Genomic DNA, 13,505 nt, shown 5'->3' with positions numbered 1-13,505 from the left:
ATTGGAGATGACAACAGGGATAGACAGATCTAGGATTTACAGATTTTTAATTGGCTCTTAAAAAAACCAAACCAACCAACCAACAAAAAAAAAATTCCAAACCTTTTGCACATCTAGCAATAAGACTTAGGAAATTTAGCAGCACTCATATCTCTTTTTTATCCTCCCTCTCTCTACATAATTTTAAAATACATGCAAGAGTACTGACAGTTGGCTCTGATCTCATAACCTAGACTTTCATAGTATTCTAACATGTTTCTGATTTGCAAGCAGCAGCGTAATGATTTCCAACATTTAAAACATAAACCGAAAAACTAAAAAAGACAGCTTCCTAACCAAAAAATTGCTCGTCATTAGAAAATGACAAGCCCAGGCCACATTAATACAAACCTGGGAGCTGTCGTTGCTGGGACAGTAGTAGTGGTACTCGAGGGACGAGATGACGATGTATCATGCGCTGGTGAGGCAATATTCACAACTCTGGTGACGGCTTTTTCTGTTCTGGTACAGCTTAACTGAGAAGAATTTTTTCCTCCACGTGCAGACGTTGCTGCTTTTAAAAGGTTTTCTGCAGATAAAGACACTCTTTCCAATGATTTTTCGTCTGTAGGCATTGACAAATCTTCATTGCAGGACTCGCTTTTGTCATCATCTATGACAACTATATTTTTTGGCATCTCCTTAAACTGATATACAAGCCTCTGTCCCTCAACTTTTGCAAGGATTCCTCTTTGATAGTAATATCTGCAAGAAAAGTACAATTAAGTAGTAACCAACATAGTGACAGATTTTAAAGAAAACCTTATTCCATGCTAACAAGAAAATCTGAAGTAACCACAGTAAAACTTATGATGTGAGAAGTTACAGAAAGAACCTGGCAGACCATACTGGCAAAGTATCTGAAGGATCTAGCTGGCAAAAAACCTGATCTTTTAAATACATACTTCAGGAATAAAATTGCAAATTAACTGGTAACATAAAAAGCAATAGGAACTGCAAGACTATGACGCTTTTTAAACAGCTAAGTCAACAAGAGGGCAAAGCTTTTAAAATTTCAGAACTGTTTCATTTCTATATGCAAAATTAAGAATCAGATTCAAAATTATAGTAGATAACTTAAGGATCTAAAAGTTTTTACCTCAGAGCTCTTCCCATAGTCTCATAGTTCATGTCAGGTTTGTTTTTGTGTTTTCCCCATAGTTTGGAGACAGCTTTTGAGTCCACAAGTTTAAAGATTCCCTTCTCTCGCTGAGTCCATTTAATATATCGAGGACAAGTATTTTTGTCCTGGAGAAGGTCCAGAAGAAACTCCCATAAGTACGTTGTATTTCCTATAATCAGAAAGCATTTAAATATTAGAGACCCACTTTTAAAGATAACAGGAAGTTCTCCTCTATATAGGTAACTCTGAATGACCTGCATGACAAGCAAATGTTACACAGAGGATGGTATGTAATGTAACCTGCACATATCCATTCATTCTGTTAAGTTTAGTAAAGCTTCCATAAATATTTACATTCTGAAAGGAGCTAATCCAAGTGATCTGCTATGTAGCACAGGAGCCTCTTCAATCCAGCACCCATTCTCAGTTCCTGAAAAGAAGCGTGGGAGGGCGTTCCAAGTCACTACAACCTACATCTGTTCAGCAGAGACCAGGATGACAGCTCGGAATTTTCTCCTCATGTTTGCTTAAACAGGGAATGGAAATGCCAGTGCATTTTATGACGCTGAAGGACAGGAAGATATAAATAAGTCATTTTTAAAAGGCATACAATCTTCAATAACAAATCATCTCAACTGTGGTTAAGATTGTAACATAACCTCCTGTCCAGGATGTGGGGCTCTCACACCGACTGGTGACAGCTCCGTGTTCTGACCCTTCCCAAATATATGCTACATAGTGACCAACGTCATTCTAGGCTCAAAGCCATACTAACTTCTTGCTACAAGTATTCACTTGGCAGAAATCCCATGTACCATTCTGTAATTAGGGGGATATAGAATGAAGTCAGCCTACGGAAGAAAAAATTAATGTACTTCTCAGGTATTCAAGAAGTTTCCACCGGAGGAGCCCAAAGACGGGGTTTATGATGGTGACTATCAGGATGGCATAAAACATAACATGGGGGTGGTCTGCGCTCTGACTATACCATCTGCATCTAGGAAAAGGGGAAGAGAAGAAAAAAACCAGATCACATTCCAATTTGTACAGCTGGAGAAGACTCCTCAAGTTATCTGAGAAGGGAGAACTAAGAGCTACAAGAATAATAACCTCAGAATGTTAATCCAAATTCTTCACTTGATCACACTTCCAGCAGGTGACATGGGCCAAATAAAAATATATTAATTTTTTTTTTATGAAAAAGGGTCATTAATTCCTGAGATTAAGTGGCCCAGCATAGCTCTTGTTATGCCATGCTGAAGACAATTAAAATACATTGAGGCAAGTTAAAGACCACTGTTGCAGTCTCCAAGACATTAGCTACCTTCGAAATAACTCAAAGGGTAAAAAAAAATAAATTATAGTTTCCATCTTCTGGAAGACCACCTCACAGACAGAAAATAACTGTATTTTACCACATACGCCAACAAACAGCAACTACTGATTCAAAAGCTACCAAAATCCAGCTTCCACTGCATTTCAGAGACATTTGAATAGGACCTATGTGAGTAAAAGAGTCAACAAGAGAACTCGGGAATCCTGAAATCATCCCAGATTTTAGGGAATTAATCCCTTTTTTTTCTTCCTTAGCTCCTCAGAAATAGAATCTCTGAGTCCACCGCAAAATGCTGTAGGTCTGCAATAGATTCTTTGCAAAAACAGAAGTGGGCTTCAGTATTAAGAATAAACAGAAACTTCAAGAGAAATCATTCCCTAAAGTGCCTAATTTTTCTGCTGGAACAGTGCTGTTGATTCAACATTGTTTTATTTCCCCTCGTACTCTACACTGACCTAAATAACAACTTTTTTCCACAGGAGGACTATGCATTACCCATACTACTCAGAAGCCATCTACTATTGCCAGTAAGATCCAGTGATACTTCAAGTAGGCTGCTGCGTCAGCAGCCAAAAAGGCTTATTTAAGAATGTTTAATACAATTTTGAACCATTTTTAAACCATTTGTCCTTAGTACCAGACTTTCCTAATACTGTGAATCCAAACTTATAGGTTCCTGAGGCAGAGAAAGACATGGCTGTAAAACCTGTAATACCTGAACAGGTTTACATTTGTACCACTCTTAAATGTCTGTAAGTCCAGCCTGGTAGACAAACATGTACTGCACCTTGCTAGGAAGACAGAAGCTTTATTTAATAGCGTACAGCTCTCATCTCCACTCCTGAAAGGTCTCACACTAACCGGTACTGTAAGCCACCACTGAGCTTATTATTATTGTTATTGTTATTACTACTACCACCTATCTTAACGGCAATACAGAGTAGATTTTGCATAATGAAAGAAATTTTTGTGGCTAGCTGATTATTACAGCTGCCAGCCACTTAGGAATGTTAGCTGTCGTCTCAAAACACAAGGATTAATGGCCAGACAGTATGTGAATGATACAAAGGATTGTGTGCATCAAGGAACTGCCACATTGGTACCAGCATCTATGTGGAGAGGCTCAAAGCCTGTTTTGCTCCCTCGAACTGCCTACGCTTTAAAAAGAGTATTTATGCAAGTGAAAAACAAAATCTGGAAAGAGAAACCATGCCTGAACTGCCAACCCGCTATGTGAAGACAAAAAATACTACTATCTCACTGAAGTCTCCAATTCCTCCTGTATAATAAACTGAAGGGCACAATTAAATCAGATTTACAACTGCTTCACTTTGCACCAGAAAGTATCAGGAATGGGCAAAGGAAGGAGTACCTACATGGACAACAAGCGATCCCCTTTCCAAATGTGCATGACCAGCTGTCTTCCTCCTCCATGACTTAATTCTGCTGACAGTACCGAGCTCTAGGAATAATTCCTGGTTTTCCAAAAATGTTGCATGTAAAATAGCCTATATTTGCAAGTGATTTTTAAAAATAGGTAACAAAAAATAAATCCAGTAACAAAATAGTTTGCAGGACATTGTTAGCCTACATTAAGAAAAAAAAAATATTTTATGCCAGTTGTAGCGTAAAATACAGAATGAGATACCTTGTGAGAACAAGAGACATAAATAGATCATTATGAGGGTCCACATAAATAAAATAAAAAAAAAAAATAAAACCACCCCCAAAAAACCCCCCAAAGCAGTACCATCTCCCATTTCATAAAACAAACAACTATAGAGCAAAATCACCAGTACAAACAAAAACTAGAAGAGACAGAAATACAGGCCTCCTTTCTCAAAGTTATTTGTGCATCAAACTAGTAACTGGGACACTTTACAAGTACTATTCAGATAATGGAAAGCTGTAATAGTGAAATCAAAATTTGAAAGAAAGCTAAGGAGGCTTTAAGAATACTCAAAAAAAAAAAGGAAATTAAACAAGATGCAATTTTAAGTACAGCAGATGCAAAATCTGTGATCTTCATTGAGGTCCACTGCTATGCCCAAATCCGAAGACAGCAACAGTGGTCACTGCAGGGAAGTTTAATTACTGTTTGTGCTGGTTTTCAAGAGCTAACATCTCCTCCTTGCCCTGCTGACAAATGTGATGACTCAGGAGCTGTACCCACATAAGGAATTATGTAAACAGCGGAGATCTTGCTTCCAAACAAATCCCAAAATAACAGCGGAGCCAACCACTGCACACTCTTTCAGCTAGTATGTTGCCACTGAAAGTCACTGAACTTTGTTTCTCCTAGCCACAGCAACATCTCCAAACAACTTTCAGTGCCATAAGTGGGGAAGAGATCCACATTCTTCACCTATAAGCACGGGAAGAGCTGTTGCACTGTACGCCACCTCAAAGGCAACCTGTGAGCAAATGCCCTAGTCTGTCTCCCTGCTGGGTTAATAGCTGGGGCTTGGAGTCCAAGAAAGGACCCGCTATTTATCAGGAGAAACATCAGGAAAGTATGACCCTCCTGCACAAAATCCCTCACTCAACCAGTAAAGAAACATATCATCACTTGTTTCTCCCCTTAAGCCAAGCTGAATCTATTAGTCAAGGAACGTATTTCCACTGAAGTTTGTGAATCAAATAAGAAAACATATTTTCAACCATCACCATTATAAACACCCATAAAGCTGCTTCTACTTGAGAACAAGCCCTTCAGCAGTAGCTTAACAAATTATGTCTCTAGCAGTAAGTTAACACAAACCACAAAAGACAGCACGAGTCAATAAACACAAAGCAAAGCAAATGGAAAATCAGAAAGCCTATTAACTGCAAGGGTGTATTACAGGGCACTTCTAGAGCAGTTCCACACATCCTTGTGCCAAATCTTGTACAAATTTGAAGACATCTCATAAAATTATAACTCTAATGAAGTCAGTACAAACTTGTCCATCAACCTTTAAAGATCTGTGTATTTCCTGTGACAGATACAATACATATACATTGCATAATTTTAAAGACTTGATAAATGGAAAAACATACCTTTGCCTTCTCTAGGTTTCTTCTTTATACCAAGATCGGGAGACCCATCAGATATAGCTGATTGCTGGGTCTTCGGTTTACGGCCAGCTGCACATAAAACATGGCAGGGGGGGAAGGGGGGGGAAGTATTAATCATACGCGGAATAAAAGTATTTTATAGTTTGTCTCTGCTGAAAGAAGCAGTTCACACATTTTCTTCCCTTGCCATTTCCTTGCTACAGGTATGGATAAACTTAAATTCTTAGATTACTACTATGGCACATCCAGTTTAATTCATCATTTGGTTGCTTATCTCACAGGCAGATTTAACTCAATTTCAGACAAGTTAATGGCAGGTGAGGTAAGCACCAAAGCATAATGTAAAACTTCAATCTATTTGCATTCTTTTAGTCCAGTGTCTGTTTTCGTCTGAAATGCGCTATTTCTTCTTCTACTTTGTTTCTGGTATTCCAGTATGGGTGTTGATCAAAGCATCAGTTTTCCTAAGAAATTTTGCTACTGAAATTGTAACCCTTGCACCTGTCCGTTAAAAGCTATAGATAAAAGCAAGTGGTGCCACACGGGATTCACATATGGCAGAGCATTAAGAGGGCTACAAACGGCACCTGCAGCCCTCAGAGATGCAGGACAGCTCTGGGCAGTGCTGGAAGCCCACCTGCACCACAGCCCCCAGCTGCCTCCTGCCCCGGCTGGCAGGGCTCCCATGCGCCTCCTCTTACCCTCCGCCTGCCCCTGCGAGGAGGCTTAGGAGGGGACTCCTCAGCAGGCAGCAGGCTTAGAGCTGCCTACCTTCCTCTGCCAGGGAAATCCTCTCCCAGCAAGACCTATGGTTTCTTCATCCCTTCACACACCAGTGACCGTTTTACTCAAGGTAAACAGGCCCAAGCAGGGAAGAGGATCATACCCCATGGCAGCAGGCTGTCACCAGTAAGTGCTTCTGCCTTTGGTTAAAGGCAAGCAGCAATGATTAACTCTCCTACCTCAGGCACAAGAGCATTAATTTTTGCTGATGAACAATGTTCTTTGTTAACCACTGAATTTCAAAAGGCATTAATTATGAAGACCAAAGTTACGGCTCTGCAACTATGGCTGAATGACCTTACGCACTTAAGAGCAGGGATCTGGAGTCTGTAATAGGAAAAAAATATTTACAAAATAACCTTTATAAAATTTCAGAACTTCCTGAGCACAGCCCTGTAATGCAATCTGCCCAGTAATGACCGTTCAAATAAACAGTGGAATATAAAGAAATAGCTTAAATCCCACGTAAGACTACAGCTTTAATAATAATTTTCTTGCTTATGTAATTCATAGTAGACTTACAGTTATGTTATGTGTGTGTGCTTTTATTAAATCTGAATCTTATACATTGCAATTTGTTTTCCTCTACATTACAAATAAATATTCCATCTTATCATGTCTGGAAGCTCTAATAAAACAATATTCCTATAGTTACATGCATTGTATTGGCACCTGTAAGAAAACCGCTAGACCAGAGAGAAACCTCACCAGGTGCCAACCTCTCATTTGGTAGCTGAATGCTTAGAACTCAAACGCTGTTCTGAATAGTTTCTCCTCCAAGACATGCCGATCAGACAAAGAAGATACTTCTCTCACAAGGAAGGTCTTGTACTGATTTTGTAAACTGATTTATGGTTTTGTAAGTTAGTATTTACACTGCCATTTCATTGGAAGATCCCCGAGTCTACCCGCTCTCCAAATACACCCATATTTCAGACACCAATAGTTACCCACACAAGTCGTCTTTGAATCCTTCTCTACCCTTCCTCCACTTTGTCAACAGGGCTTAAAAAACACATCAAAGACATCATTTCCCTTTATGGCTTGGCAAAGCTCATTCTCTTGCTACATTTTTTTTTTTCTCATTGCAGCCTCGTTTTCTAAGAACTCACATTTCAGGCTCCAATCAGTTTGTTTATATGAGCAGAGAAATCAGATCACCTAACCTATCTCCACCGGTATCAGCTGCACCATCTGTGGCAGTGCACATCAGAAATCAATTTTGAGATTGCTGCTACGAAGAGCCATACATACCTTTTTTCTTTTTCATTGGTTCATGGATATCAGGGGAAGTTGGAACAGGAGATGCATCCATTGGTTCAGATTCCTCCGTTGATACCTCCACCACAGTTTCTGTGATCACGTCAGGTCTCATGGCCGCATGGATAAATTCTGGGGTTGACACACAAGGAGGGACAAAAACTTCCACTATGAAGGAAGCGGGGGGGGAAGAGTATCTGATTAAGTTGCTACCTGATTATTTTTATGTATCTTACATGAAATTATTTTAAATAAAGTATATGTAATTGTATAGCAAGATTCTGTTCCAACAACCTGTGATCTAGAAAAAACAATCCAATCACCCAAAATATGCACACTTGTCAGTACTGTTAGGCTTAAGACAAGGGTATCACACCAATATTCTTTAGAACCAAACTCAACCTTAAATGACACAAATTAGAGCTTAATCTTTGATCCTTATTCCAATCTCCATTTCCTATTTTGTAGCTTTTGGGTTTCAGTTTGACCATTATTTCATCCAACATCTATTAAGTAACTTCAGAAGAAACATCAAGTTAAAGTCACGATCAATATTAAGTTTTGGGTTTTTAAACTGAAAACACTTTGCAGCACAGTGTATTCAAATATTCTTTCTAAAATAGAAAAACAGATAAAAATACTTTTCCCTTAGAATAACTCTTTATTTTAGCAATTTAAAATGTCAAATTCACAGAACAGCTGAGGTTAGAAGTGACCTCTGGAGGGCATCTGGTCCAACTCTCTGCTCAAGCAGGGCCACTACAAACAGCTGCCCAGGACCGTGTCTAGATGGCTTTTAAATATCTCCAGGGATGGAGACTCCACGGCCTCTCTGGGCAACCTGTGACAGGGCTTGGTCACCCCCACAGTGAACAAGTGTTTCCTGCTGTTCAGACGAGAATTTCATTTTAAATGTGTAGCTACTCAAGGACCTCTATCTAACAACCTCTCTCAGATAAATGATTTAATCTGTAAGTATGCTTGTTACAGGGCAGATGTATCACGTAAAAACTCAAATAAATCAGTAGTTTTGAAATAAGCAAACAAATGTTTTAAACAGCGTACAGTTCTCCACAGAAGCAGATTCCCCAATTTGCTTCTTTTACTAATTAATGGAAGGAGAAACGACCCACAGAGCAGAAACTGTGGCTGACATACCAGGACTCCTGTCATCTCTCAGGCAGGTAGGAGACTCCATATGAAGCAAGGCCTCCGCAGCTTCAATTGTCTTATCCGTGCAGTGCACATTACTTCCATGAACCGATGCTTCCACTGTAGAAGGATAGAAAAAAAATATTAATGAAAATAATTACTTATAAAAGTCCACAGATATTGCTGTACAACTGCACTACTCAATCTTAAACAGGAAAATCCCCAAACCATCAGGTGTCTTCAGACCTTTTATACCTTCCTGTCAACAGAAATGTTTAGGGAAGACAGAGACAAGCAGAAACAACACTGTCACTTCTTAGATTAAATTTCTGGTTCACGACCAAGCTCCTCAGTTCCATGAGGTGTTCAAGAGCTTACAGAAGCAGGCTTCTGGGATTTGTCTTCTGTCTTCAAGTTAACCACAACAAACCAGATTGTAATGAGGATGGTTACAAACTAACACAGCACAGCAGGGAAGTAGTACCACCTCCAGCTATTATACCATTAAAATCTAAAGGTCACCTCTCTTCAGATTTTCAGTCTATTTGGATAAATATATATATATATATATAAAAGATTAGTTTTAAAAGCAGATATATCCAGTTTCATTTTCTGACATTAAAAATATCTGTGAGTTGGGTTTAGCAGGCTTGGTTGTTAAACAAAACACAAAGCATAACAAACAGTATGCAAGGGTGTTTTTTTAAGAAATAACTAAAGGAAGAAGGTAAAAATACCTCTTTTTTCAAGTTCTGAAAGTCTGCAAAAACTTAAGTAATTAATTAAAAATAATTTAAAATAACTTCGAGAGAGCACATTTAAGTTTGATACAGCGCAGATCGCAGCAACTTGAACACAGCAGCAGCACTAAAAAAAACCCCAACTTCTCAGTTAAAACTACAATCGTATTCACAGCCAACTCTATATTCCTCACCCTTGCAAAGGTTTTTAAAAGCGGGGACTGCAGAAACACCTGTTGCACATCATCCACGCGCTCCCGAAGGTACTGGGCTCTCTCCAGTTGCTCTTTCCATTTATGGCCATCTGCTCAAAGCTGAACCGCTCCAGCGAGGCAGCCGGCAGCCCAAGAAATCTATCTTTAGCGTAAGCAGGGTCACCTACCTCCAGCGTCAGAGAACTAAAGAGGATTCAGTAATAATTCTCTGCGAGAACTTGAAGGCACCTATCCTGTTACTGAAAATGTCTAAGATACAACTTGAGGTTCATTTAGTGAAAAGCAGGGAAAATACTGCTAGCGTTGCTTCTGACTTAAGAAAACACGAGATACAAACAGATTTGTGTGGGCACACATGGGGAAAAAACCTTCCAGCATATTGCAGTTTATTTAAATGCAAGGAGGAAAAACTTGAAAACTCTACTAGCCAACAGACTAAACATACTGGATATATCTGCTTTTCAAACTAATCTCATATTTAATATAAGAACTGCCATCTGTTCAGTAGAAAATCTGGAAGATGCACAAATGCAAAATTCAGGGTGACTGAAATGTCCCACTGAACCGGCCCGGCTGCCTGGCCGCTGGCTGGCTGCTGGGATTCCCACTACAGCCCTCTCCTGGGATGCTATTTAGGGGGCTTTATCTTTTGGAACAGTAGATGCCTGATAAAGCTGACATTCCACCACCGCTTCACCCCAGGCTGGGAACAACAAAAGCCTACCTAAGAGCACAGGAAAAAGGCGCTAAAGGAAAGGGTCTCTATTGCAGCTCTGTCCCTTGGACAATCAGCAGCAATCAGCAGGAGTTTTGCAGCATGAGCCCTTTCCCAGGTCCTGGGTGCTCCCCATGCCCCGGCAGCTGCCATTTCTTTCCCAAGCAGCAGTTTGGGGGTGTCCCGAGTCGGAGGCTGAACACCTGCACTGAACCTGAGTGGCCCTGCGGGAAACCCTCTACCTAAACCTTTTTATTTCTAAGAGAAGTTTCAGTTGCACAGAAATTGATTACTAAGTTTCCCCTCATCTACTGGATAAAACTTTCCAGGAACAATATTCTGCTAGTCATTATAAATGTATAAATTCTACACCAATACTGAAATTAGAAAGTCCGAATCAGCATTTACCATGTTATTACTCTGAAGTATGAAAAAAGGTTTAAAGTAGGTCAACGAAGCTTTTCCACCAATCCCTCTGCCTCCCCCACAGCAAAGAGCTGTAAAATTTTCATTTCTGTTTCTGCTGGTTACCATTTCTGGGACAACTACTTAGCTTGCTTCTGTGCAGATATCACGTTCAGTACATAAAGGACTTCTATAAAGAAACTCAAATTTCAGTTGTAAGAGAGTACTGAACTAGCTTCTTGAAGTAATCTACTCCTGAATGCTTAAAAGCATACAAAATTTTCCTACTTTTGTATCCAAAGTATTTCCTATAGGAAACTGCTCAGATTCTACACTACAAGTAAGAGGTACTTAGCAGAGAGCAGGAACAAGGTTAAAAAAAGATAGCTGAAAGTCATCTTTGTGCTTTCCCAGTACTATAGCATCCTGCTGAGGGGCTAGAGTGGCGGGAAAGGAGCTGCAAACCCCCTCCAGTCTTAGGGACTAAGGCTGCAATACGCTAACAACAGAGCCAAGGAGCAAAGGAGCCACCCAACCTTTGCCCTAAGTAACCCTTCCATTTCCAATAAAAATAGCACTATCTACTCCTCAAAAGCCTCTGACATTTGAACATACACACCTCACAAATGTTTTTGCAACACGAGTTACTCAGGACTCCACTGAAATTGCCACCTAAAAAACATCAAGCAAAAAATAGTAACACTTCTGGCTTTGGCTGGAACAACACACATGTTGGCTGTCTATCATGACAGTTAAAAAACTAACCTAACACTGCCAAAAAAAAAGAAAATCTATTAAAGTACATACTAAAATGAATGCTATTACCAACTTCCAAGTCTTCTCAGCTAGCTACCTTCTCCTTTAGCCAGTCCATGGTTTTAGCCTCAGAAGCATTTGTCTACTCAGTGAGCATTAGGATTTTTCAGTTGTGCTCAGGCAATGTTACTGCGCCAACACATTTGGAAGAGAAAAGTACAAATCTGTATCTCATCTCAGCACAAATTTTACGTAAGATGTCTTTTGCCACGCTAAAAAATGTCAAATAGAAGACAGCAAGTTGCTTAATCAGGAGACATGATACTGATGAAAAATACTGCTAGAAAATATACCCCAAAAGATGAAGCGGGGGAACAGGTTCTCTTAGAGAGGAGATGGGACAAGGAAAAACCAGGTGGCTGTTCTTGCAGATGACTAGATCAAGTGTCATCAACTGAACTACACCTGTATCACAACACTTGGTAGCACTTCTCACAATAAAGATGGGGGAGGGGGGGGAAGCAAACCAAAGGAGTAGGATTCCGAAATTTAAAAAAAAGCCAACTTCAGTCAAAAGTCATCGCCATAGAAAACCATGGGCAGTTATTTACTATGCAGCACCTTTCAGGCTCATATAGCTTGTGACATACAAACATACATCATCACAGCAACCTTCTCTCAGTACATCCAAGGTTGTGATGCACAAGCACTGTATCACAGCAGGCAGAAAAATTTCTAACCAAAGAATGATGTGTCTGACCCATTTCTTTAAAAATGCCCGATACACAAATTTTCTATTGTATTTAGACTATCAACTATGGTACCACTGTGCACATACACAGGAGTCCCAAAGCTAAAATAGACTGTACTGCTTGAGTACACAACTTAAGATGTAGCTCTGTTACCTTATGTACTCATTTCAGGAAGAATATCACTTGTCCAAATGAAGCAAAGTCATTTACATGCATGGAAGTAAATTTTCCAGACTTTGGTAACTGAGTAACAAGAGAACTGCTGTTTACCGATCTAGAACACATCAGAGCTAACACCACCATTTATCTTTCATTCTTTCCAACCAAATCTCATCTTACTGCTTTTATGAAGAAATCTCATTCCTGGGCACTTTATTTTTAAATAGTTTGTTAAAAAAGTTTCTGGTCTGTCTTCAGAAAAAAAAAAAAATCTTATTAGAAAAGAAAGTAACTTCAATTTTTAAAATGTAAACAGTTAACTAGGCTAGTTGATGCCTATTTTCACTGTTGTCTTCTAGCTCCACTTTCTAAACAAACAGCATGTACAGTAATTATTCAAGGCTCTCAACAGCTGTTACAAAATACCAAACTTGGTAATTAAGTTTGACAGGGCTGTACTTTAGCTTTACAGAAGAGAATACTGGCAACATATCCATTTTGTAATAATGCCCCCAGTTTTAACATAAAACAAGAGTAACAAAATGAATTAAAGCAAGCAATGAGAGGAAAAAAACGGACCGAAATTTTCAAAATAGTACTTTCTGAAACTGCAATACAGTTCCCCCCCTCTTTATCTGAAGAGCTATCAATGTCTGCATTTACAAGGTCACCACTTAACTCTAGCACCTGATTTACAATAGCTTATCCTTTAATACTATCAGGCAACCAGAGCAATACTTTAATGAAGAATTCACAATTCCAAGCATGGAACTCAGTCAAGAGTGACTACAAATACACTAACAGACCTCATTAAAGTTTATTGGCATTCACATGCTTGTTTTATCTCAGCACTGAAAAGTGCACAGTAAATAGCAGTGGAAGGTACTAACAGTGCTTAAGCCACATTGTAATTAAAAACAGCTGAATTGCCCGTACAGGTAATACCCAGAAATCGTTCTGTATGCAACTCTTGACTGGAAAAGAGAGCATTTTCAGTTTACTGCTTGTTTTAT

At 39.3% G+C, this 13,505-nt stretch overlaps 1 protein-coding gene across 9 annotated transcripts in view; it reads right to left on the bottom strand.

Annotated features, from left to right (window-relative positions):
• ELF2 (E74 like ETS transcription factor 2) overlaps window positions 1-13,505 on the bottom strand; it is a 39,970-nt gene that overhangs the window by 1,772 nt on the left and 24,693 nt on the right. For 4 of the 9 annotated variants that reach the window (XM_054823712.1, XM_054823715.1, XM_054823714.1 and 1 more), the window contains 5 exons: window positions 8,757-8,870; window positions 7,593-7,766; window positions 5,538-5,624; window positions 1,139-1,331; window positions 391-744 (listed from right to left, as the gene is read on the bottom strand). In XM_054823712.1, coding sequence (XP_054679687.1) covers window positions 391-744; window positions 1,139-1,331; window positions 5,538-5,624; window positions 7,593-7,766; window positions 8,757-8,870 — 922 coding nt within the window. Of the gene's footprint in view, window positions 1-390; window positions 745-1,138; window positions 1,332-5,537; window positions 5,625-7,592; window positions 7,767-8,756; window positions 8,871-9,684; window positions 9,704-13,505 lie in introns of those variants that run through there. The other 5 variants (XM_054823713.1, XM_054823717.1, XM_054823718.1 and 2 more) reach the window with 2 other exon arrangements.

This window comes from Grus americana, chromosome 4 (genome assembly GCF_028858705.1).
Source record: "Grus americana isolate bGruAme1 chromosome 4, bGruAme1.mat, whole genome shotgun sequence".
Lineage (NCBI taxonomy): Eukaryota > Metazoa > Chordata > Aves > Gruiformes > Gruidae > Grus > Grus americana.
The sequence above is the reverse complement of the archived record's forward strand: the minus strand, read 5'-3'. Positions and strand labels throughout refer to the sequence as shown.